This window comes from Moschus berezovskii, chromosome 7 (assembly GCF_049115385.1).
Source record: "Moschus berezovskii isolate FMDL1 chromosome 7, NW_MosBer_1.0, whole genome shotgun sequence".
Lineage (NCBI taxonomy): Eukaryota > Metazoa > Chordata > Mammalia > Artiodactyla > Moschidae > Moschus > Moschus berezovskii.
In genome coordinates, this window is record NC_142466.1 from 106,235,632 (window position 1) to 106,261,940 (window position 26,309).

A 26,309-nucleotide genomic window follows, 5' to 3' on the forward strand; every position below is an offset into this window, starting at 1 on the left:
AATGTCTAGCTATACTTGTGCATCTCATAAAAATAGTTACTTCTGCAACAGTCAAATATGCAAACATAAACTCTCATCATAGACCATCTATAGTTAGGTTTTTATTTTTACTTAGTTTTTAAAAGAAATAAAGTGTTTACTGGTGGATAGTACCAAAAAAAGGAAGACATACCAGTTGGGAGTAATAGGAGGAGACCGGGACGGTAGACTCTTGGTTTCTAAATGTTCCACCGATAAAGATCTCCGCATGGCTGGGTTCCACACCATCCCTCCAATCACCTTTTTGCAATACTGGTTATTTACAGACCTGAAAAACCAGATACAGGTTCACTTTCTACACTGACATGTTCAACGAGATAGAAGTGATAGCATAAATGAAACAAACAGTCTGGACACGCTCCCTCCCTGATGCAGGGCCAGTTAACACTTTGGTGACCCTGGCTGAGGTTCCCGGGAGTGGAGGCACCTGGGTCAGAGAGTCCTTTCTGGGCTGGCTCTCCCTGATGTTATTTCTTTTCTTTGGGTGAAAATATATTTTCTTGTCCTTACTATTGCAAGCAACAAAACTGATTTCAGAATATAACCACACCTTACCAGATGAGAAGGAGTGTCAGGATTAACATTGAAACACCGTTCAAGGAACTTCAAGGAATTCTCACTTTTACTCACACTGGCATGAGTACAAACATTAACCATCCTTCCCGGTGTTCTCTGTCATTCTAGCTGGCAGAAGCTGTCACCGTAAATCACTCAGAACTCTTTAAGAGCAGACCTGAGGAAATATGCTTAGACAGCAGAGTTTTGGGCTGTGTTCTTTGAATGTGCCACCCTAAAGGTTACTTCTGGATTTCATTTATACCTAGGTAATTTAAATCTCAGCTCTCTAGACCCCTCAGAGTATGAATTATTTGAGAGGATGGAGTTGGAAACTAGCTTCCGGAAAACTCAGTCTGGCACTTCTAAATTTTAAACGATGTTTTAATACCTTAAAACATTTGACACATTTCCTTGCAGCCTAAAGCCAGCAAGCCAACAAAAATCATGACAAAAAACCTCAAAAGAACATAGGTGACATGAAGCACACCCTCTAGAATATCAATGTACTGATTTTCAATGAGAAATATGGCTGTCACCCTGATCAAAATCTCACAGCAGCATCACCAGGAGAATCTACATCAGAAACCCAATTATCGTTGATTAAGCACAGCATCACAATAGTGGGAACAAGCCAGATGATTCAAAGGTTGAATGCAGCAGTTCCCCAAAGTACGTGTCACAGGTTATTAATAGGTACTCTTTGGAAAAAGAAGTGTTCCAATGTCCTGTAAGCTTGGAAAATACCAAACAAGTTTCTTTCCATGTGGAAGCTTTCAGAGGCCCAACAGGTGAATGTGTAATTGTATCTCTAGGGGTTGGGCAAATCATACAACCTAGGCCTCGGTTTCTCTACCTGTGAAACAGAGATAATAAGGGATGAGATTTTCCAGTATGCTTAAGCTGGGATTGGTGGTCAAGAAAAGCCCACCTATGGCCACCAAGATACCCCCCATATCCCAAGTGACCCACAGCTGCAGATTAAAGGGGGGTGCGGGGGACAAGTTCTCTGACTCTTCCACCCAGAATGGCCTGTGACTGCTTTGACCAAGGTTAACTGTGCCAGTTCTGGGCCTAGCCTTTAAGATGAGCAGCTGCTTCTGTCTTAGACTCTTGCAGTCCTGAGCCTCCGCCTAAGAAGGCCAACTAGCCCGGGAGAGGCCCTGAAAACACACAGAGAAGATGGGGTTCCGGATGAGTACAGCCTTTTGATCGTTCTGTCAAGGCACCAGGTGTGGAGAGCTGGGCCTGGACCCTCAGCCTAGCCCAGCCCGGCCACCAGCCTCATCTCACCAAGAAACCCCAATCCACATACTGCATGCAGTGGAAGAACCATCCAGTCACACCCTTCCTGAAAACATGACAAACAAGGTCTTGAGATATAACAGAATGATTACTGCTCTAAGCCACCAAAATAGGGGTGGTTTTATCTGTCACAATGGATAACCAAAAAAAAAAAAAATCCTCCGTGTTGGCCACACTTTATAGAAGAAGAGATTGAAGAAGCAAATTAAATTAAAACTGAAGTAGATCAGATTTGAAAACAGGTTTCTTAGTAACAGAGTTCAAGCTTTCAGTTGCTTTCAATACCACTTCTCAGCTCACTGAGAGGATTAAGTCCAACCAAAGTAAATACTACATTCCAGCAAATTATGTTTACAGAAATAGAAGATAGAAATAGAGTTACTGCAGGTATAAAAATACTGAATGGTTTTAGAAGCCAAAACCTTGAAAAATATATTTGTTCTTGGTTCATCAGAAACAGAAAGAGCATTTAGCACCATAAATATTATCAATGATATCAACAGATGTTTACCACTTATTCAATCTAGAATGCTACCGATTACCAATAGAGTAGGAAAGTCACTGAAATGGTCAAATGATCTGATACAGTCCCATATGTCTGATAATGGCTCAGAGAGCGGCACCATTTTTAGTAACAGCCACATCAAAAAAAAAAATCACAAAAATAAATTTTCCAACCAAACTATTTAAATAATTTGATAGGCAATTTTTGCTATATCTTTCATTTAGAAGGCTGGATAAAAACATATACAAAAATATAAACTGCATGGTTAGTTTAGACAATATACTATAAACTAAAAAATTTCAATTTATAGATTTATTTTATTGTATTAATCATTAGGTATTTTGAATATCATTCCTATGACTAACAGCATACATGGAACTGCCATATTTAAAAATGAGTTAAACGAAACGTGTGCAAGGAACAAAGTAAGCACTTAGTAACTGTCAACTGCAGTTACTGTTGCTGCGACCACGTGACTGCTGCATGTCGTGTACGTCGTCACCTGACTCTGGAAATCTTTACTTGTGTCATTCGTTCATTATTACAGAGCGTCTTATGGAATTAATGTTCAGTGGGAGAGGCTGTCTTCATGCCAACAAGATGACCATGAGTCACTGCCGTGTGCTTTCTCGTGCTTTCATGGCGGAGCCGTTGCAACTGTGGGTGCTGGGAGCTCTGAGTAATACAGAGTTGAGGAGGCAGAAACAAGTGACAGGAACAGAAGTACCTAAGTGTGTGAGGAAGGAGACATCGCTACCTGTCCCTGAAGAGACTTTCATCTGAGGTTCTAACATCCACCAACAGCTCTGGTCCCAGGACGTGGGGCCTCCGGGGAAAGACATCTCTTTCCCGGAGGATGTCTGCTCCCCGGGGGTTACTAGGTCAGGCTTACATTTCAGGCTAGTGTGGAGATTACCTCTGGAGAATACTCACTTTTTGGGGTTCCTAGAGCCCAGAGTCCAGTACTGAGACAGAACATTCTTTTCCTGAGGTAGCAGCTTCTTTGCCTGAAAGAATGTATGGTGCTCGACACAGGACTTCCACAAGTTTTTGCAAGATCGGTAATTTAACATGTTGAAGGCCACTATATGCTCCCTGGATTCCGTCTGGGAGAAAAAACACAGCAGAGATTTCAGCTGCATAGCTGCAGAAGTAGGGTCTCGAACACTTTATGCCCACGTGAGTGGTAATCCGGGAAGAAACAAGAGACAGTGGAAAACTGGCTTCAAAATTCCTTAGGCCACAGAACAGGGTTCTAAGAATATTCAACATCAGGAGTTGTTAACCATCTTTATGAATGTGGTTCATAAAAAAAAAAAAAAGATGACCAGCATGAAACTCTATCACCCTCCGTGGTCTTCCATGAATGCTTTCATTTCACATCTGTCTACCTTTCCAGGTCGGATATATTTGGAGCAATCGAATAACGGCTGTCTGATACAATCCTTTTTAAAATTTAGCTCTGGGAAAAATCTCTCCCCTGAAGAAATAATCTTTTACCTGTCAAATGACAGGACACTTATAACGCTTTGGATCTCTCTATTCGCTTTCCACAAAGCAAGTTAAATCTAGGGCTCACTCAAAATCATCATTTTGATCATTTGCTCAATTTCCCTCCTACTTGAATTCAGGTTTTCTGTTCTCATGTTAAATTACCATGCTGTGCATTTTTCTGGTACCCTGCATCTTGCATGTGGGGCTTGGGAGACTCAGATTCTAGTCCTTATTTGCTCTGAGCTTTAGTGTTCTCATTCCTAAGAGTTCACTGTGGTGTGGAGCCATTTTAAGCACACATTGTCTTTGGAAAACTGGGAAGTGGCGTAGTGACAGTAAGTGAAAAATATGTAGCCTAACAAACAAGACGGAGTTTGGTGTCATGGTAAGAGCTGGCAGCTCAGATTTATACAGACTGGTTCAAAGTCCAGCTCTTCCACCTTGCTAGCTGTGGATTCTCTCACCTCTAAGTCGCTCTTCTCCAAGTGGAAAAGCAAGCTGAGTTATCTGGAGGGCTGTGGATTCCTCCTATAAGACATACACCCAAGGCCACCATGCATTTTAAACACATCAAGGGCAGAAACGACCTTGCTGACTTTCACTGCTATCTCTGCGGTGGGCTTGGCCAGGGGGCTTTGACCAATGGCACTTCTACCTAAATCAAATGATTCCCTGAGAAGTGGGCATTGCTGTGTTCCAGCAAACAAGGTAACTCTGACTAGGGGAGGTTAAGTAACCCGCCCAGCTGGGCAAGTGTAAGAGCTAGGGCCTGAACCCAACGTCTCTGGCTCCAAAGCAAGCGACTTCCCCAGCCAGATAAGCAGAGTGAATTACACGGAGAACCATGGGGCCCTCCGGATCCCAATGCCCACTTTCTTCCCACTGCTTGCTGAGCTCTCTCTTCCCTGTTACACATACGACAAACGCCTTCACCTACCGAAGGGCTAAGAGCTGAAGTGGCTAAAAGCAAAAGAACCAAAGCGAGCAGAGGTTTAACTCACCTGTTTTTGTCGCTGATGTATAAAGAATTTTTTCCTTTTGAAAGAAATTTTTAGAATGTTCACCCTGCCAAAAAAAATAAAACATGACACAAAAAAAGCACATCAGGGAGCAGCCGGGTTGCAGCTGACGCCTCTCGGCGTGTGTCCTCTAGTCCATGATCGTGATGGCCGGGGGCTCTCGGCTTCCTAGATTTTGCTTCAGCGTAGAAAGGATGGCAGCCCCGTGGCCCCGGCCAAACACCAAGTAGCTAACCGAAGCCGAGCGTCACATCACGGCCACTGGATTATGATGTGGCTCTTAAATAACAAGGACCATGGGCAAGGCGCTCCCTTTGCTGTCAGCTGTTCTGTGACGCTGCGGCTTCACGGGAGCTGGTGTGTACCTGGGCAAGACAGCTGAGGGCAGTGTGGAGCAGTGGGAGGAGCACAGACAGACCTAGATCCTCGGCCCAGCTGCTTTGTAACTTAAAAGCCACTTAATAGTCATGTGTCAACTAGCCTCTTGTCTGCAGAGTAACACAATTAGAGCCACCACGAACTGAGCCTTTTTTATGCACCAGGTCCTCTATTTCAAGCTTTATGGCAGCCTCTCTACTAAGCCTTGCAACAGTCCAAACCGTTATAACCAATTTCAAATGAGGCTGGGAGATATCCCGTAAGTGCTCAAGATCATTCATCCAGAGATGCTTGAAGCCAGGATCGGAGCATGTACTCTTAATTCCTCCAGCAGAAAGCCTTTCAAACAACGGGGACAGCACTGCCTTTCTCAGATTTGTGATGATTTGAGTCTTTTGGGTCTCCTCAGGTTTTAGACCAGAATTGGGCACTAGACAAAGTTTCAATTAATAACTCAGGAACTGCACAGAAAATACAACTCCTGCTCAGAGAAAGTTCTCTGGATTCTGGCTCATGTGCCACCCAGGAAGGATTCCTTAACACCAGAACGTGCCTTGTGCTGTTTTTATCCATGTTTCACAGAGTATCCCAAACCACAGGGTGACCAAGGGGGAAGAGGATGTCCAGTAATAACCAGAAGAATTTTCCCAAGTACAGAATCTGGATGAATTGTAGAGGTCAGAGGTAAAAACTTGGGAGAAAGTCTCTGTCCCTTCTTTAGAAATAAAAGTTTAAAATTAGAGTTACCGTTACTTTTGTTCAGCATATTTTTAAAGCATGATTCAGAGAATAATTAGAACTGGTTTGCACTTACCAAGGATAGAAACTTGTGCAAATATATTTTCGGTACACAGCGATGCCCGCAGAAGCAATTCCAATCATTAGATCTAAATTGTGCAGATCCTGTAAAATAGGAAGACCTCAGATTCACAGCGTGTTACTGTCATGCTTATGGCCTCTGGTAACTCAAGCACCCACGCTTTTATAAATAGCACTAAGGATAAGCTCCAAAAGGAAAATTACAGAAAACAGGCAAAAATCTCCTCTTAACAGATAAACTTAAGATCTAAGTTCAGTTCAGTTCAGTTCAGTCGCTCAGTCATGTCCGACTCTCCGCGACCCCATGAATAACAGCATGCCAGGCCTCCCTGTCCATCGCCAACTCCTGGAGTTCACTCAAACTCATGTCCACAGAGTTGGTGATGCCATCCAGCCATCTCATTCTCTGTCGTCCCCTTCTCCTCCCGCCCCCAACCTTTCCTAGCATCAGAGTCTTTTCTAGTAAGTCAACTCGTCGCATGAGGTGGCCAAAGTACTGCAGTTTCAGCTTTAGCATCAGTCCTTCCAATGAACACCCAGGACTGATCTCCTTTAGAATGGACTGGTTGGATCTCCTTGCAGTATAAGGGACTCTCAAGAGTCTTCTCCAACACCACAGTTCAAAAGCATCAATTCTTCGGCGATCTAAGTACTTAGCACCAAATTCTCCTAAAGTGAAAATATATTGCCTGACAGCAACACCTGGGTCCTGCCAGTTTACAAAGTTATTAGGCAAGCTCACTCATTCCACAGAATCAGAGAAATGAACATCTGCCTTTATACTTTCAATAATTAGTATCAGACACCATATTAAAAACAGAAAAGCCTCATTCCCCACACTGTTTTAAACAAATCTCAACTCCCATCACTGCAAAGGCTTTAGCTGAAGGGGAGCACTGCTGATTCCAAACCCAATGAAGAAATCAAATATGGCTTTTAGATCCAATACATTCAACATTTTTAAGAGCCTATGCGCTAGGCATTGTTGTAGATAATTAAGATGACAAAAGAAAGATACAGTGACGAAAGCTGTTTTTAAGTAATGAAAATTTTAAAATAAAACATTTCCATCCTGGGGAATTCCCTGGCGGTCCAGTGGTTAAGACTCAGCTTTCACTGCTGGGAACCTGGGTCTGATCCCTGGTTGGGGGACTGAGATCTTGCATGCTGTGCAGTGTGGCCAGAGAACAAAACAAACCAAAGGAAAACAGTTCCTCCCCCTGAATGATCTATATTCTATTTACCCACTCAGATACTCATAATTTTATTTTTGATGTGGACCATTTTTTAAAAGTCTTTATTGAATGTGCTAAAATATTGCTTCTGTTTTTAAGGTTTGGTTCTTTGGCCCCAAGGAGTGTGAGATCTTAGCTTCCAGACCATGGATTGAGCCTGTATCCCCTACACTGGAAGGTGAATAACTGGGCCACTGGAACACCAGGGAAGTCCCTCTTAATTTTCAAGAAGGGGCAGAGTTACCAGTGAGTGTGAACCTTAGGTCTGTCACTTATTAGCTATGTTGGTTTGGACTACTGAGCCTCAAATTTTCCTTTTGTGCAATAAGGATTACCGAATCCACCTCTAAGAGTAAATCATGTTGAACTTAGAGAATATAAGAACATAGAACAGGGCCTGGCATGCGGTAGGTATAATAAACGTTCATCTTCACCTCTCAAGAGAAGTGGGATGAATCACTTATGAACAGTGACGTGCACGTGGGGAGTTGGAGAAGCTGACCGAAGCAAATGCTGCTGACACATGGAGAATCCAGAGAGTAATCACGACTGGGCCCCCAGCTGAAATCACACGCAGAAAGCAAAACCAAACTGCAAGCTGAAAACCAGGGTGGCACTGAAACATGATACTTGGAATTGGAATACATGGAAATATGAGGCAGGTGGAAGAGAAGATTAGCAAACAAATAAAAATCGAGTGCAGAATAAAGCAATAAATGAATGCTCTGGGTGGGCCAGTGACATGGGTCTCAGATCTCCTGGTTGCACGATGCTCCCGTCTGCACCACACCCACAGCAGCGAGGACAGGTACTGTCCGCTAAATTCAGGCCCATCTCCACACCTCCCAGCTCGTGGAGCAGGACCGTGTGACTAGTCCGGGCTAATGAGCTATGATCAGAAGTGAAGCATCTGGAACAATGGCTACTATGGACTAGGTATTCAGTTACTATTTGTTTTCTTTGTATATGATGTAGGCCAATTAAAGGTAGAAAATGTAAAGGTCAGCTGCCAATTAGACTGAAAGGCGAACTCCCCACGTTGGTAGATACCCAATATGCTACTGGAAAAGAGGGGAGAAATAACTCGAGAAAGAATGAAGAGGCAGAGCCAAAGCGAAAACAACGCCCAGTTGTGGATGTGACTGGTAATGGAAATACAGTCTGATGCTGTAAAGAGCAATATTGCAAAGGAACCTGAAATGTTAGGTCCATGAATCAAGGCAAATTGGAAGTGGTCAAAGAGGAGGTGGCAAGAGTGAACGTTGACATTTTAGGAATCAATAAACTACAATGGACTGGAATAGGTGAATTTAACTTAGATAACCATTATATCTACTACTATGGGCAAAAATCCCTCAGAAGAAATGGAGTAGCCCTCACAGTCATCAAGAGTCAAAATGCAGTATTTTTGTGCAATCTCAAAAATGACAGAATGATATCTGCTTGTTTCCAAGGCAAACCATTCATTATCACAGTAATCCAAGTCTATGCCCCAACCAGTAATGCCGAAGAAGCTGAAATTGAATGGTTCTATGAAGACCAACAAGACCTTCTAGAACTAACATTCAAAAAAGATGTCCTTTTCATTATCAGGGACTGGAATGCAAAAGTAGGAAGTCAAGAAACACCTGGAGTAACAGGCAAATTTGGCCTTGGAGCACAGAATCAAGCAGGGCAAAGGCTAATAGAGTTTTGCCAAGAGAACGCACTGGTAATAGCAAACACCCTCTTCCAGCAACACAAGAGAAGACTCTACACATGGACATCACCAAATGGTAAATACCGAAATTAGACTGATATATTCTTTGCAGCTGAAGATGGAGAAGCTCTATACAGTCAGCAAAAAAAAGACCAGGAGCTGACTGTGGCTCAGATCATGAACTCCTTATTGCCAAATTCAGACTTAAATTGAAGAAAGTAGGGAAAACCACTAGACCATTTAGGTATGACCTAAATCAAATCCCTTATGATTATACAGTGGAAGTGAGAAATAGATTCAAGGGATTAGATCTGATAGACAGAGTGCCTTAAGAACTATGGATGGAGGTTTCTGACACTGTATAGGAGGCAGTGATCAAGCCCACCCCCCAAAAAATAAACGCAAAAAGGCAAAATGATTGTCTGAGGAGGCCTTACAAATAGCTGAGAAAAGAAGAGAAGCTAAAGGCAAAGGAGAAAAGGAAAGATATACCCGTTTGAATGCAGAGTTCCAAAGAATAGCAAGGAGAGATAAGAAAGCCTTCCTCAGTGATCAATACAAAGAAACAGAGGAAAACAATAGAGTGGGAAAGACAGATATCTCTTCAAGAAAATTAGAGATACCAAGGGAAAATTTCATGCAAAGATGGGCACAATAAAGGACAGAAATGGTATGGACCTAAGAGAAGCAGAAGATATTAAGAAGAGGTGGCAAGAATACACAGAGGAACAATACAAAAAATATCTTCATGACCCAGATAACCATGATGGTGTGATCACTCACCTAGAGCCAGATATCCTGGAATGCCAAGTCAAGCAGGCCTTAGGAAGCATCACTATGAACAAAGCTAGTGGAGGTGATAGAATTCCAGTTGAGCTATTTCAAATCATAAAAGATGATGCTGTGAAAATGCGGCACTCAATAATGCCAGCAAATTTGGAAAACTTAGTAGTGGCCATAGGACTGGAAAAGGTCAGTTTTCATTCCAATCCCAAAGAAGGACAATGCCGAAGAATGTTCAAACTACTGAATGATTGCACTCATCTCACACACTATCAAAGTAATACTCAAAATTCTCCAAGCCAGGCTTCAATAGTATGTGAACCATGAACTTCCAGATGTTCAAACTGGATTTAGAAAAGGCAGAGGAATCAGAGATCTAATTGCCAACATCCGCTGGATCACAGAAAAAGCAAGAGAAGTTCAGAAAAACATCTACTTCTGCTTTATTGATTATGCCAAAGCCTTTGACTGTGTAGATCACGACAAACTGGAAAATTCTGAAAGAGAGAGGAATACCAGACCACCTTTCCTGCCTCTGAGAAATCTGTATGCAGGTCAAGAACCAACAGTTAGAACTGGACATGGAACAACAGACTGGTTCCAAATTGGGAAAGGAGCACGTCAAGGCTGTATATTGTCACCCAGCTTATTTAACTTATTATGTGCAGAGTACATCACGCAAAATGCTGGGCTGGTTGAAGCACAAACTGGAATCAAGACTGCCAAGAAATATCAATAACCTCATATATGCAGATGACACCACACTTACGGAAGAAAGTGAAGAATTAAAGAGCCTTTTGATGAAAGTGAAAGAGGACAGTGAAAAAGCTAGCTTAAAATTCAACATTCAGATAACTAAGATCATGGCATCTGGTCCCATCACTCCATGGCAAATAGATGGAGAAATGATGGAAACAGTGACAGACTTTATTTTCTTGGGCTCCAAAATCACTGCAGATGGTGACTCCAGCCAAAAAATTAAGACACTTGTTCCTTGGAAGAAAAGCTATGACCAACCTAGACAGCATATTAAAAAGCAGAGACATTACTTTGCCAACAAAGGTCCATCTAGTCAAAGCTATGGTTTCTCCAGTGTCATGTTTGGATGTGAGAGTTGGACTATAAAGAAAGCTGAATGCCAAAGAATTCATGCTTTTGAACTGTGGTGTTGGAGAAGACTCTTGAGAGTCCCTTGAACTACAGGGAGATCCAACCAGTCCATCCTAAAGGAGATCAGTCCTAAACATTCATTGGAAGGACTGATACTGAAGCTGAAACTCCAACACTTTGGCCGACTGATGCAAAGAACTGACTCATTTGAAAAGATCTGATGCTGGGAAAGATTGAAGGCAGGAGGAGAAGGGGATGACAGAGGATGAGATGGTTGGATGCCATCACTGACTCAATGGACATGGGTTTGAGTAAACTCCAGGAGTTGGTGATGGACAGGGAGGCCTGGCATGCTGCACTCCATGCAGTCACAAGGAGTCAGACATGACTGAACTGAACTGATCATCATAATAAAAATTATCATATTTGAATATATAATAGGTTCATTGGAAGGACTGATGCTAAAGCTGAAACTGCAATACTTTGACCACCTCATGCGACGAGTTGACTCACTGGAAAAGACTCTGATGCTGGGAAAGGTTGGGGGCGGGAGGAGAAGGGGACGACCGAGAATGAGATGGCTGGATGGCATCACCGACTCTGTGGACATGAGTTTGAGTGAACTCCGGGAGTTGGTGATGGACAGGGAGGCCTGGCGTGCTGTGATTCATGGGATCGCGGAGAGTCGGACATGACTGAGCGACTGAACTGAACTGAACTGAACTTGAGCAGCACTAAGATTAAACAGTAGAAACCTTGGCTCATTAAAGAACCACTTGGAAAATGGAAATCGATCCATTTTTCACCTCTTTAACCATGAGATGGTCTTATAAAAATTACTTGTTTCTAGCCTGCATCACCCACCAAGAGTAAAAAGTCTTCAAGTACAAAGGAAAACATGAAAAAACCAAGTGGATAGTTGATAAATAACCAGCAAAACTTAATATTATTTTATAAACTTTTCAGATACCTTAAAAAAAAGATCTTTTTTATTTGAAACTGGAAAAGTTTCAAAGCAGCTTTCAGATGTTCAGAAATTAAAATTGAAAAAAGTTTTGAATTACAACATGCCGAAGGTACCTACCCTACCGCTGTGCAGCTCCACTCCATAGAAGTCGAGGGTCCGAGCTATGTTGATAAAGCAAGATTCTGCTTCCGATTGCTTTAGCCCACTACAGAGGCAGAGGGAATACACAGTGTTTATCCAACAAACAGAACATTAACCCCAAATTTTAAAGCTAATAAAAATCTAAAAAAATTGGTATCATTACTATAAGGTGATTAAATGCCTTACACTGTTCATCTTAAACAATTGAACCCCCAAAGCTACTAAACCAGGTTTTTTTTCTTGTCCACTGAATACGACTTCATTTAGCGCTCATGTTCCTATACTAAATAACACGTCCCATTTAGTGTGTTCTCAACATCCAGAGACAAAGATTGTCACCTTCTGCAATCCCCACCCCACTTTTTCCAAGTTGCTAAATGAGCACATGCTCTTTAGGTCTTTCAGTCTTTATCTACCCTTTCAGCAGCAGCCTCAAACTTCCAAACATCACTGTACTATTTTAGGATGCTGGCTCCTGTATGGGGAGCAATTCTGGGAGAGGATTGGCAGTGCCTCTTTGAAGGGACACTGGTTGCTCAGGCCTTTGTTTTTTACGGCCTTCCTGAGAATGTGAGGTCCCTTGAAACCTGGCCTTCTGGGTCAGGGTGGCCCTTATTTGACCCGGACTGAATGGAGCCACTGCAGCTTGAAGAGAAAGGAGGCAAGGGAAGAGGAGGCCAGAGTAGGGTGAATTTGCTGGAGGAAGTCTGGCCCAAGGCAGCTACAGAAGGCTGGTGCTCGCCTCTGGAAGGAAGGCAGATTCACCAACTGAACCAGCGAGGGCTGGGATTTACCCAGCCTGACGGCGTGTGGGTCTACCTGTCTAGCTATTCAACACCACTTAAGGGAATGGCCCGTTTCATTAAATGTAGGAAACCATTCAAAGGTTTGTTTGGTAGAGTCAATGTGTGGGGCAGCCAAATTTACAACGGGCATATTTCCTTCAGGAATTAACTGATTTCAATGACACCCTGAAAGAGAACACAGCAAGTCATCCCGAATTCTCATAGGATTTCACACTTTACAGAAATGCGAGTTATGCCAAATATATCTGTCACCATAAGAGCTGAAGGTTCACAAACCTCCCGCCTCTTGAAAGAGCGATCATGAACAAAAGCCAGAGAAGACAACATCAAACCCAAGGGGATGGAGGCCTGACAGCACCGACCTGAGCACCCAAAGTAGGCCACCCGCCCCTCCTCACCTGTGCTGCTCGTGCAGCGACTCCACCTTCGCTAAGAAGTCCTCGTTCTGATCCGGTATGAACTGACTATCAGAGAGATAGCCCGGAGGGTGAACGGAAGAATCGTAGTCTCCAAAATGAGCTATCGAGGCAGAATGAGGAGAAGAGCACCGTTTCAATGTGGTCTGTGCTTATCAGCATCCACAGCATCACAAGAAAAAAAATTCATCGGAAACACTCTCTGCTATTAATATCAACGTCTCCCATCCCAGAAGGAAAGGAGATGAGTGAGGTGGTTGCTTAGGTGAATTTCATCCCCAATTTGCAAAGTCAGATGCAAGGGTATGTCCTTTACATTTACTTGGTCTGGCTCACCCTCGACTGTCATCACAGAAGGACTGCTCTTCTGGACCTGGGCTGTGATGAAGGGATCTGTGTTCTCCTTTCACTATTCCTTGAGGGCTGGGAGTAGCTCACATTCATCTCTTGAGCCTTGCACCAAGGCATGGCACACAGTAGGTACCTGGGTGCTTGGAACTGACCTGTACAGAGGCTACTGCAAAGGTCAACTCTGCAAGGGGAAAAGGGCAGACTTGGTCATGGGTGGACCACAGGCCAGGAAGGCTAGCTAAATGTGGCTAAGCTGTGGACAGGAGTGTCAAGGCTATACTATGTAAGCACAAGTGTGGCTTACAGGTGAGTCTTTTCATGGTGAAGTGTATGACAGTGCATTTACAGGAAGTAATTTAGATGCCCTTAGGCAGGGTCCCCAATGAAGAAAGCATGAAGAAGCTCATCTGAACTCTGAGTCTTGAAGGAAAAGAAACCTGAGGTCCAAAGACGAGAAAGGACCTACCCCTATCACAGAGCCATTTTTCAGCAGTCAAGGCCAGAACCCAGCTAGAGTTCCCATCATTCCACCAGCCTGCCTGCCAGACCTACGAACTGCTGCTGGCCATTTGCAGATGACAGTGGTCATGTCCCCAGAGGGAAGCCAAACACTGCAAATGGCTTTCCTGAGGTCAAACAACTCAAGGCAGAGTCCTATTAAATTGAATGCTGCATGTCACATCAGCTCATGAAGCTCTGAGAGCTTAACTTGGTCATCCATCATGTTAACAAATAGTCCCAACCCCTAAGCCTTTCTGCAAACACAGAGCAAGTTTCTCTCTTTAGTCAGGTCACTGAGAAATATCTGTACTTAATATAAGACCAAAGAACTCCCTATAGGGGGTTCTGTGAGGGTCAAAGGCCATTATATAAAAATATGTATTTTCAAAAACTTCATTCTTTGACCCTCACAGACCCTTGAAATCTTAGTCAGCTACTCTGCAATGCCCTGTGCTAACCACTAGGGGGAAACAAAGTTAAACTAGTCTTTGGAAACCATCTGCAAAGCACAGGGCAGTTTCCACATTGAATTTAATGACCAATGAATGACATCACCTCACTAGACGCTCTTGATAACCTAGTGAAAGCCATTGCTTTTATCCCCATTAAACAGATAAAGGAACTGAGATTCAAGGAAGGAACCTGCCCACTGCTGCCCAGGCTGGTAACTGGAGCCTAGACTCCGACCACAGTCCATCCTCCTTATCTACTTAGTGTACCATATGCCTGAAACTCCAGAGCAACACACTTTTCTATTTGTGGGGAAGCAACACATGAGAAAGCTAATTATAGCAAAAAGAAAAGGAAATAAGCGCTTATGTGGGAAATACCTTGTCCTTTTAAGTCCCATGCATTCTTCTGGCTGATATTTTGTATTCTGCAGGACAGAAAGTGTCTCAGGTACTCAAATGTATGGCGTGTCAAGCTTTCCTGTTGGGAAAGCCCTTGACTTGCTATTAGCATAGTCCAACTTGATCTTGGAGGCTCTGCTTAGGGGTCATCACTAGAAAGCTTTCCCACACTATGTCCCCCTGTACCTCCTATACCCCCCGCCAAGGAGAACAGAGCAAGTGCCTCCCCCATGTCCATCCTCAGTGCCAGCATCAGCTGATCCATCTCTGTCTCCCACCAGGCTGCAGACCCCTTGCAGAGAGCAGTCATGCTCTCTCTGTGCAACTTGGGGATGGTGCAGAACCCACACATGGCAGAGGTTCAGAGACCATTATAGAACAGATACATTATTTTCAAAAACTTTATTCTCTGACCCTCACAGATCCTTGGCAGGCCACCAGCAATTTTTCACCATCAAGTCCTTGCAGATTCTTTATCCACAGATCACTTTACTTTTTATCTAGTCAGAACATGTGCTTTTGGTTGATGTCTCTGACCACTGGTAGGCTTGTCTTCATGTCAGATATCTCTCTGGGACAATCTGGCAAAGTGTATCAGACAAAATTTAGGCTTGCTCTTTGATTAAGCAATTTTATATCCAAAAATTAATCTTACAGAAATATATGCACAGAAGTATAAGAAAATGTATGTAGGTATATATACTTGAGGGTGGAGGAATAAGAAACCTCTACTTAAAACTGCTCATCTGACAACTTATGATATTATTAGCATGACAGTCATGGTAAAATTTGCACTGCAGCAAGTTTAGACTTTTTAAGTGCTAATAACTTTCTTTAGTCCCTATTCTACTGGCTCTTTGTAGAGGAAAACCTGACTGCTGAAACTTAGGAATTTTATCTGGGATTCTAAACTTGGCCACTGGAAAAAGACCCCGATGCTGGCAAAGATTAAAGGCAGAAAGAGAAGGGGGTGACAAGAGTATGAGATGGTTGGACAGCATCACCAATTCAACAGACGTGAGTTTGAGCAAACTCCAGGAGATAGTGAAGGACAGAGGAGCTTGGTATGCTACAGTCCATGAGGTCGCAGTCAACATGACTTAGCAACTGAACAACAACAAATAGTCTGTTTACAATAGGCTGTTCCCTTTTAAGATTTTTTTTTTTTGATGTGGACTATTTTTAAAGTCTTTATCGAATCTGTTACAATACTGCTTCTGTTATGTTCTGGGTTTTTGGCCATGGGGCACGTGGGATCTTAGATTCTCGACCAGGGATCAAACCCACACCCTCTCCATGGGAAGGCAAAAGTCTGAACCAAAGGACTACCAGGGAAAGTCCACAGTAGTCTGTTCTTTAGACAGTTTTCTGCTGGGCAGAAAAGAAAATAAAGTATGAGTTAAACACTGTAATATTTGCCATCAGCCAGGCACTATGTTAAGAGTTTTACGTCTATTTCATTTTTGCTATGACCCTATGATTAGATACTGTTATCATCCCTACCCGACAGATAAAGCTGAGACCCAAAGAGGCTCAAAGTCAGGTAGGTATAAGTGGAAGACCGGAGGCCCAGGTAGTGTGGTTTCAGCCCATGCTTTCACTGACTCAGTTAACAGCGACGGTCCAACTCTAAAAGAGTTTCTACCTATCGTCTTCCCAGGGGATACATGAACTGAACAGTCCTGTTCCAAGTTGTCCTAATCACCATCATCACCTCCGTCTTACACGTGAGAAAACTGAGACTCAGCAAGGTAATACTACATTAGAAGCAGATGGAGGGCCAGGTTCAAATGGAGTTTGCATACAAAGGTAAGTCCTTCCTAGTGCTCCTGTCCTTCAAACCTGAAGCTCTAGCTGTGGGTACCAAATTCACTCTGAGATATGGGAAAAACCTGTCCTCAGCAGACCAGCCTGGCAGAGATGGAGTCCACTGAGTCTAGTGACCACTAAGAACACAGGTTGGCTGCTGTCATTTCCCACGGGGATGGGACAAGGCCAGGTCTGTTTCAGCTGTACTGAAGGGACAGGGGATCTTTCATCTACCCAGACTCACCCCTGTGCCACCTCTTCCATGTCTCCCACTGGGGAGAAGGAGATGCGGGCTATGTGGGGAGACGACTGAATAAGAGGATTCTTCGTTCAGCTTAAACAGGCCTTGATGGAAAATTCCAGCTGGACTTTCCATCCCACATGGCAGCCACTAACCACAGGTGGCTATCAAGCACTTGACATGTGGCTGGCGCAAACTGAGATGTGCTGGGAGTGTAAAACCTGTACTGGTTTCAAAGACCTACTGTGAAAAAAAAGTAAAATACCTTAACTGTTTTTACACGGATTACATATTAAAACAATATTCTGAATCTACTGAGCTAAGTACATTAATATGATCCATTTCATTTTACTTTAATATGGCTACCAGAAAGCTTAAAACTACATGTGCAGCTCCCATTATATTTCTATTCTACTGTGCTGCTCCAGGCCTATAACCCATCAGTCTACTGAAACTAAAAATAAAATTCCTAAGATCCCAGCAGTGTTTCTGAGCAGTACCCAGCAAGTACAGGGAGTGACCTCCAGCAAATTTCTGAACCTATCTGGGTCTTAGTTTCTATATCTATACGAAGTGACTGGTAGAAGCATTTGCCCCACTGGGATTTGTTACAGAGTCAAATCTGATTGTGACTGAAGCCACTGGAAACTGACTGAAGGCACTGGAAAATGTAATGTGATAGGATTCTTCTGTCTCCTCGGCTCCCCTGGGAGAAAACCTCATTTTCCCTAACCGAACATCCCTGAACCACAGGAGAGTGAAAGTTAGGATGAAAAGTGGGACCATCCAGACAGTCAGAGATGTTGCCCGAAAGGATTCCTGGGGAAGGGAGGAAGGGACTCAGTCAAATAGGAGAGGCCAGCGAGTTTCTTAATATACTAGTCAGAGCAAGCTGTCCATCCACGAAACACTCATTTGTGACTTACATTGTACTGCATAGGATGCTAGAACCACCGCTGAGTTAAGAGGGCAGGTTAACCTGTCAGGAGAAAAACATATCAGGAAAGTTACCAGAACCCACCACAGCCCGAAACATCAACTAATCATGGGTAGCACGTGCCTTTTTCTTGGATTAATCATTTAAAAACATCACGAATGATATCAAAGAATTTTAGGATTCTCAAACAGTAAAGATAAATGTAACACACAGAAGAGTTTTCAAAATTAAGAGAGAATTTTCCCATGTTTAAAATAATACATTATTAATACAAATACCATGAGGCTAAAGGTCTGATGTTGGCCAGGGTTTGGCTGGTCAAGAAAGGTCAGGCTCACAACACTAAGAGGAAAAGTGTACTCTTAGGTCAGTGTGTAGGCAGCCTTTGTCTCTTTCTGGTAAAGACGTGAGACCTCTCCTAGGACTAACTGAATTCCTGAGTTAACTCTGATTCTTGATTACCTGCTTTCCAAAAGGGTCACATCCTTTTAGAAGGGAGAAACAGAAAAGTATTCTGAATTTTAAAACCCCTGTGAGTTTTCAATTATTTGATTAGTTACTATGATTTAAGACTCCTAAATCTATTCACCCTCCGGAAACTTCCCACCGAGAGGCAGTGGTCAGTCACACCTGTCTTCCTGCGTCCATCAGAAATCCGGGAACCCAAGTTGGACGTGTCTTCCTTCTTCCTCCTGAGCTCAGTGCCCTCCCAAGCATCCTGTCTGGGTCAAAGACAGCTCTGTCTCTGTCATATTTCGAACCATCTGGTGGCTCCCTTTTTTCCATTCAACCTCAGATTTCACCGTCTGCCTAGGAGCTCATTCTGCAGATCTGGGCCGGGATCACTGCCAGGTAGAGGAGCACATGAATGGCAGCAAGGGTGAGGGCTTGTAGGGTTGGGTGGTGGTGGGGGACACAGAGTTTATAAGCATTCCGCCCAGCAACCCCGTGGGAAGTGGAGAAAACGTGCAGTTTCCATGGCAGCCCGTGAAGTTCCCAAGATATGAGTCACCCCCACCTCTCTGACTAATCTGGCTGGCTCACCAGGGTTCCCCTCCTGGTCTGCTGTGCTGTGCGCTGGTCCTGAAGCAGAATACGAATATGGAGGAAGCCCTGAGGGGGCCCCCATCTTCCAAGTAACCATGTGTTCCTGCTAGAACTTCTAAATGTAGATACATCTAGGGATACTCGCTATCTAGTCTAGTCAATCATCTGGAGACTCAGCCCATGGGGAGAGCAAAGGTCAGTATTCACTCTCCCACCAAGATGGGCTTCAGTGAAGTAAAATCTGGTGTCCTTGCTACAAGAAGAGCCTGTGAATGGGATTTGGGGAACAGCTTAGGAGAGTAGCTAAGGGGGTTCGGTCTAGAGGGAAGGAACAATTAAGTCAGAAAGACCATTTCCAAAGAACGGCGTAAATAACAAACTAAAGAACACCGTGTTCTTTGACAGATTCCTTTCTCAGTAAGTTTCAGGGCCTCCATCTGTCAGACAAAGTCGCCTATCTCAGCAGAAAGGAGAGGATGAACAAACCCTTCTGAGCCCAGGAGAAACGCTAAGTAGCTAACCAGCTCCACCGACTCTGTCAAGAGATCCATGGTTCCTAAGAGCCAGATGCCACCCTGACCCCACACCCCTCGCCCCTGAGATGAGGGCCGCCTGCAGGCTTCACAAGGTGCCAGGGATCTAAGCCAGGACATGGCCCTCAATAGGTTTCTCCCGTTGAAAATGCAGATGACCAAGTCCCAGCACCTGGAGAGAAGACTGGAAGCTCCCGAGTGTAGGGGTGGGGGGCCCAGCCTCATCTGACCAGCACAGTCAGTGCCCATCTTGTAATAGGTGCTCACAAAACGTGTGGGGAAAACACAGCGGTCTGCTGACAAGAGAGACACGACCATTTCTGCTGCCACAGAGGGCTGCCTGCACCCAGGGCAGGGGTGACTATTTCAGCTGAGAGTTCCCCTGAAATACGAGGCTGCTTCAGGAAAGGGTGGGCACCGGGTTATGGGAGGGGTCCTCTCTCTCTCCCTGGGTTCTCTCATAAGCCCCTGGCAGGGGGTCTCCAACTGGGACTGTGGGGGAAGGACGGTGTCCTCACTGCCCAATGAGATTCATTACACTGGTAAGAACAGACACGATGCTTGATCTTAGCCAAGAGGCCGAGAAGTGATTTATCTCCTCCTGTCCCGTCTGTTGTGCTACAGAAGGGACTTGTTCCTCCCTCAGATGGGAGGACGAGCCAAATTACAGAAACAGTCTAGGGCCACTAGGCCATCAAGTTCTGGCAATCCTTTCTTCCAGGGGTCTCTTGCTTCTAACCTTCCCTCTTGCCCCACATTCCCTGCCCCCATTCTCTGGCCTGGATGCCTTTTAACAGCTCCCTCAAGGGCTGCGCTTTTCCTCCCACCTAGATGGAAGCTCCTCAGCCTCTTCCAGCCTTCCCTGTAGACGCTGCTCCTGCCAGATCCCTCCTGCTTAAACACCCTTGACAGCGCTGCTCTGCCTGCTGGATCCAAGACGAAAGCCTATGTGTGACAGGAAGAGCTCTCCCTCTCTCTTCTCTCTTAAGCCCCCAGCATGTGGTCTCCATCTGGGACTGTGGGGCATGGGGTGCTGCCCTCTCTGCCCAAGGAGATCTGACTCCTCACGTCTCCACCAGCCCCGAACTCCCAGCTCATCACAGCGGTCCACACTCTTCACAAAGCTCACACCGGCGGCGTCTTTTCCTAACACCTATGGCGGCTGTGCTCTCCACTCCGCAAGCTGGTCCCAGTTGCTTCACAGGCTCCTGTCTCGTTTCTCCCATGAGACCACAAGCTCCCACATGGAAGCACAGTGGGGGCTTCCGCAGACCCTCCTCAGTAGAAGGAAAGAGGAAGTGGGAAAGGACAGGAGCAAAACACAGCTGTTCCCACCCGTTCACCTGTGCAGTGTCTCTGGTAAGTCAAGAAAAACTCTGAATGTTGGAGAAGGCGGCTCAGGGACCACTGACTGGGAGTCTCCCCCCAGCCCTTCCTGAGCCTCTCAGACACTCTGCAGCCATGGAGATGGTCCTGATGCACAAGAACTGCTGAGGCATGGCTGAAGCTCCAGTCTTCCAGCAAAGTTCCCCAGAGAGAAAATGAGTCACTTCTGGGTACTAAGGGGCTCGGAGGGGACCTAAATTGGGCCTGATATGCCTTCCTGAAAGAAGCTCACGTTCAGGGTCCCTCCCTCCCTCCCTTGACAGTTTCTCAGGTCTTTACCAGAAAGATAACTGCCTTCTGCAATAAAACTGAAACAACACGAAATGAGGTTTACCGGTTCTCAGCTTCCTAAGTCCAGACCGAGCCAGAAACAGACGTCTCAAGCAGGATGCTGCTTTCAACATCCGATTGCTGTTTACATTTAATATTGTTACCAGAAATGCACGCTCATTGGATTAAAACCAGAAATTTCAGGAGGCTGGGGCAACTGATGGGAAAGGAAGATGCAAAATTCTCATTACCTTCCTTCACAAATATCCATCTTCAGTTGTAAGAAATACAAATGCCTACGAAATAATTGATCTCATTAATTCATAATACACAAAGGAAAACATGCAAAAAATAAAAAATAAAAGGTGAGTCAAGGACAAGACCTACACATTTGATAAACAAAACACACAAAACATGTTTTTGTCTCAAGTATCAGGTGCTGTCCCTGTACATTACAAGCCGCCCGCCTTCCGTCACAGGGGTTCATGTGGCTGCCTCAGTCTCAATGGGCCAGGAGGGGGCTGATTTCCAGCCAGCATCTTGCCAGCCCTGCATGCACATGCTGTCTTAGGGATGGACGGAGTAAGAGGAGCCCAGCAATGACTGGCTGGTGCCGCTGCCAGTGGGCGCCCCCGCCCTGGATCTTCCCAGTCGAGCTTGGGGTATCTGAGAGCACCAGGATCCACAGGCAGTCCCTGCACACCGAGGGGCTGCTGTTCTGCACACAGTATGTGCACACCCACGTTCCCGCTGTGTGAAGTTACTGAGAGGAGGAGGGTCTATGCAGACACCTCCTTGGCTGGGGTGCAAACACCCAGCTGGGCTTTTTCCTGTGTCCCAGGAACTGTGGGTGCCTGAGCAAAAGCACAGACATTAGCTGTCTCCAGGCTGCCAGGCCTCCAGGCTGAATTCTGTGCATGTCTGTGAGCTCCCAGCACTGCTGCTTTGAAACCTGGGACTTGATCTGCAGACAGAACCTGGTAAGCTCTTGGTAAGTCACAGGCGCCTCCATCCGGGGAGCGGAGGGCATCGACAGTGCTGTGCAGGCCAGGAAGGGCCCTGGAGCGCGTTATATTTAGGGACACGGCACACATGTGACACTTGGCCGCTGTTCTCACTATTTTTTAAAGCCTGGATTCACTTGGGATACAGATTCCAGTGTCTGGCCAAGGTGACAAAAGGGAAACTTCTTGAAATCTAATACAGAGGCAGTAGAAGTGTTCAGGGGGCAGGAGAGAGAGAGAGAATTTTGGCAGTTTAAACAAATTAGTCTCAATAGTCCTTCTAATTTCGATGTTTAAAGGTCAAGGTGCCAGTGTTTTGAGATGTGAATGTTTCACACGGTATTACAACCCTGTATTTGCACAGTTCTGGGCTGTGTGTGGTATTTGACAACTAAATGATTCATTTCAACCTCCTTGGACTGCAAGGAGATCCAAGCAGTCATTGCTAAAGGCGATCAGTCCTGAGTGTTCATTGGAAGGACTGATGTTGAAGCTGAAACTCCAATACTTTGGCCACCTGATACGAAGAGCTGACTCACTGGAAAAGACCCTGATGCTGGGAAAGATTGAAGGCAGGAGGAGAAGGGGACGACAGAGGATGAGATGGTTGGATGGCATCACCGACTCAATGGACATGAGTTTGGGTAAACTCCAGGAGTTGGTGATGGACAGGGAGGCCTGGGGTGCTGCAGTCCATGGGGTCACAGAGTTGGACACGACTGAGCGACTGAACTGAACTGAAGGACTCTGAAGTGGGTACCACAACCTCCATTTTTTACTGATGAGGACACGGATGTTCAGATGGGTGACGTGGGGTCAGTGATGTGTTATTTCAACCTGGACACTCGTGTCATGAAAAAAAAATCTGACTATATTACAAATTTCTTATGTGTCTAATGACTAAAAACCTTAGGATCAATCTCCTAACTGATATTACTTTGATTATAAGAACTGTCAATTACTCTTAGTGCATTCAGAGCCAGAACACTGAGCGACGGTGTGACACACACATGCTGATGCACGCCTTTTGCATATCGCAGTCTCTATCTCTGCCACCTAGGGGAACACAACGGGTCCTTTCTCCTTTGTTCCTATGTTTATTCAAGCTGATATTCAAGTGGAATTAAGTGTTCTCTCGTCCTATAATGCTGCTGAGAGAAAAAAAAGGAGGGAGAGAATCACAGATAATCCAGTGGTAAATCTGGACTTTCACTGACGAGTCCTGCTGGGCAATAGGTCTTCCTTGGGGCCTAAGGGAGAACAAGAACCTGGAGACCCCCGTTTACCAAATGCTACCTTGCTGTATATTCAGCAATGTCTCTGAACCCCAGGATATCATACAAAGAGACGGGAATAGTGGAATGATGCCCAAGTCCCCAGGAATCTTGGCTCTCCCTAAGAATCGTAAAGGAGCCTGATTCTGAGACTGCCAGGACATGAGAGTCTACATGCTGCTGCTGCTGCTAAGTCACTTCAGTCGTGTCCGACTCTGTGTGACCCCATAGACGGAAGCCCACCAGGGTCCCCCATCCCTGGGATTCTCCAGGCAAGAACACTGGAGTGGGTTGCCATTTCCTTCTCCAATGTGTGAAAGTGAAAAGTGAAAGTGAAGTCGCTCAGTCGTGTCTGACCCTTAGCGACCCCAACTGCAGCCTACCAGGCTCCTCCATCCATGGGATTTTCTGGGCAAGAGTACTGGAGTGGGGTGCCATTGCCATGGCCTAAATTTATCAGGAACAGCCGTTGTGGAGACTCACAATCAAAGAGACAGTGATTAGGATAAAGGAGTCATTTAGAAGAGACGCTCCGTGTGTCTGACTTCAGAGATGTAAAGGCTCGCTGCTGGAGTCTGCCCCATCCATGACCTCAACTTCAGAAAAAAGCAATGAAGGCCTCCCTGCCTAGATCCTTGGGAAACAAACAGGAGACAACACACACCACCTTTGGATTCCTTCTTTGACCCTTGAGACCAAAATTTCTGTAAAGGGGAACTTCCTTTTGGATAAGCTATAGAGCTGGGGCTTAAAAAAGATACTGCGTATCATATGTACAACAATTATACCTCAACTTAGAAAAAAAAAAGATACTATGGGTCAGGAACACAGGAAAAATTCTTCCTTTAAGTAAAAACAAGACAAAAGACCATTTTTTAAAAAATTAATGGTGGAAACCTGGCCCAGACTAAGAAGAAGATCTGGCAGTCCTGGCTGTTTTCCCAGATCTTAGGAGGCACAGGGGCAGCTGCTAGCATGGCTCCTGCTGTGTTAGAAGAAAAGTGGTGCCCACATCCCAGGAACTGACAGCTGTAATCTTCTCCACACTGGGGCGACCACCCATCTTAAGATGGGAGGTGCGGTGGTGGGGCTGGGCATCAGTCTAGAACCAGTGACTTTTAGAAGCGACATGGACGAACCAAATTTTACCTGGGGCTTAGGTAAGAACAAAATTTAGTCTATTACTTGTCTTGGGCCAAAATCTGCCTTTCTGAAGCTTCCACTCGCTGGCTATAATTCTACCGCCAAGCATATCTAATTCCTCCTTTCCTATGACAGCCCTTGACAGCCCTTGGAAGATCTGAAGGCAGCCTTCATTTCTGAGTCTTCTCTCGGTCCTCAACTCCCTACATCTCCTCATGTGTCCCTCAAACGCCCAGAGGCTCAGCAGGCAGAGGCTTTCCTGGTGGGTATGGATGTGGAGCCCGACGCCTGAGGGGGGCCCTGGGGCACCAGCATCTCAGGGAGGACAAGGGATTATGGGGCACAACCTGCTCGTGAAGCAAGCGCAGTTCACACTTGGGGTGGGAACCCTTCGGTGGGTAGTAAAATCAATTTAATGAGCCACAGTTGGCATTTTAAGTGAAGGAAAGAGAAAACTTCAGGGTGCTTTGCACTTACTATTGTTTCAAGAAATGTCTGCTTCAGTAATTTACATGTATCTGTGTAATATATTACAAAGCAAAATATCTATGTGGGGTTGTGATTTAAAGAAAAATCCCAATGGTTAAAAACACACACACACATAATTCATCATGACATTTTAAAACAAAACTGGAAGAAAACTTGGTATTTGGTGGTAGCCAAATCTCATAGATCATGAAACCACTTTGTGTCCGCCAGCATGAGCTAATCTGCTGGGCTGAGCATCCTACACTCCCCTTAGTCCACCTGTGTGAAGAGCTATCATGGGGAAAACGCGAGGCACCACGTGTCTGTCCCATGGTTACCCAATGAGTCATGTGGGACATCTTATATCTGCTTAAAATTTAACTTGATAGTAAACACAAGTCGAATTTTCAATGCCTTCTATTGTAAAGGGACGAGGTGCACAAAGAAGCCAAACTAGTAACAGAATAATATTTGGCCTTTACACACATTACAAGTTAAAATGTGATCATGTGATTACTAATTTAAAAAAAGGAAAAAAAAGAAACAGCACTTTATGCCCAAGTTAATGTTGCCTCCTTGGCGATGGTCTCATGGCCACCATGGGCACAAGACAGGATTTAACAATCCTGAACATGCACTGCTTTTTTTCGGATGGAAGAGTTTCCCTCCCTAAGAAAAACAAATGTTTCAGTAACCAAAGGGCCAGCTGATGCCCTGGGGAAGGGGAAGGAGAGGCCAGGTGTCTGCAGAGCCCATGTTTAAACAGCAACAACACTCCTGTGCCTGCCCTTTGGTTCCAAACACGGGTCCCCACCCAGAAAACCCACGTGCCAGCACAACTGGAGGGCCAGGACCTGAGCCAAGCCTGGAGGGGTAAACAACCCTTGCAGCCCTCTTTCCCTTATCTGATTCACAGATTCAAGGCTGCAAGATGCTGGCCGGCCTCCTCTCCTACCAACTGGGGATCTGATAGAAAGTTCTCAGTTAAGAGACCTCTGCTTCTCCTAAAGAGCTCACTCCTAGCCCTTCAGAGATACTGCGCTATTTCATCGGTAGAGGACTTTGACAAACTCCCTACCTGCAGGAGCAGAAAATACCCACGTTCTCAGACCAAGGGTGCTCAGCTCGAAGAGGAGCCTGGATGGAAGGGGAGGGTGGGAGGTGGTGGTAGGAGCATGCTGGTGACCGCACCAAATCAGAAGAAAGAGGCTCAAGATGAAAAC

General features: G+C 45.0%; 1 protein-coding gene and 1 pseudogene across 5 annotated transcripts in view; both read right to left on the minus strand.

The window, feature by feature from the left end:
• PTPN3 (protein tyrosine phosphatase non-receptor type 3) overlaps positions 1-26,309 on the minus strand; it is a 158,902-nt gene that overhangs the window by 46,983 nt on the left and 85,610 nt on the right. For all 5 annotated transcript variants that reach the window (XM_088838259.1, XM_088838258.1, XM_088838262.1 and 2 more), the window contains 8 exons: positions 21,449-21,493; positions 17,951-18,003; positions 13,254-13,374; positions 12,026-12,113; positions 6,110-6,198; positions 4,900-4,963; positions 3,338-3,510; positions 173-307 (listed from right to left, as the gene is read on the minus strand). In XM_088838259.1, the coding sequence (XP_088694385.1) occupies positions 173-307; positions 3,338-3,510; positions 4,900-4,963; positions 6,110-6,198; positions 12,026-12,113; positions 13,254-13,374; positions 17,951-18,003; positions 21,449-21,493 (768 nt within the window). The remainder of the gene's footprint in view (positions 1-172; positions 308-3,337; positions 3,511-4,899; positions 4,964-6,109; positions 6,199-12,025; positions 12,114-13,253; positions 13,375-17,950; positions 18,004-21,448; positions 21,494-26,309) is intronic.
• Positions 19,970-20,132, minus strand: LOC148777493 (U2 spliceosomal RNA; annotated as a pseudogene).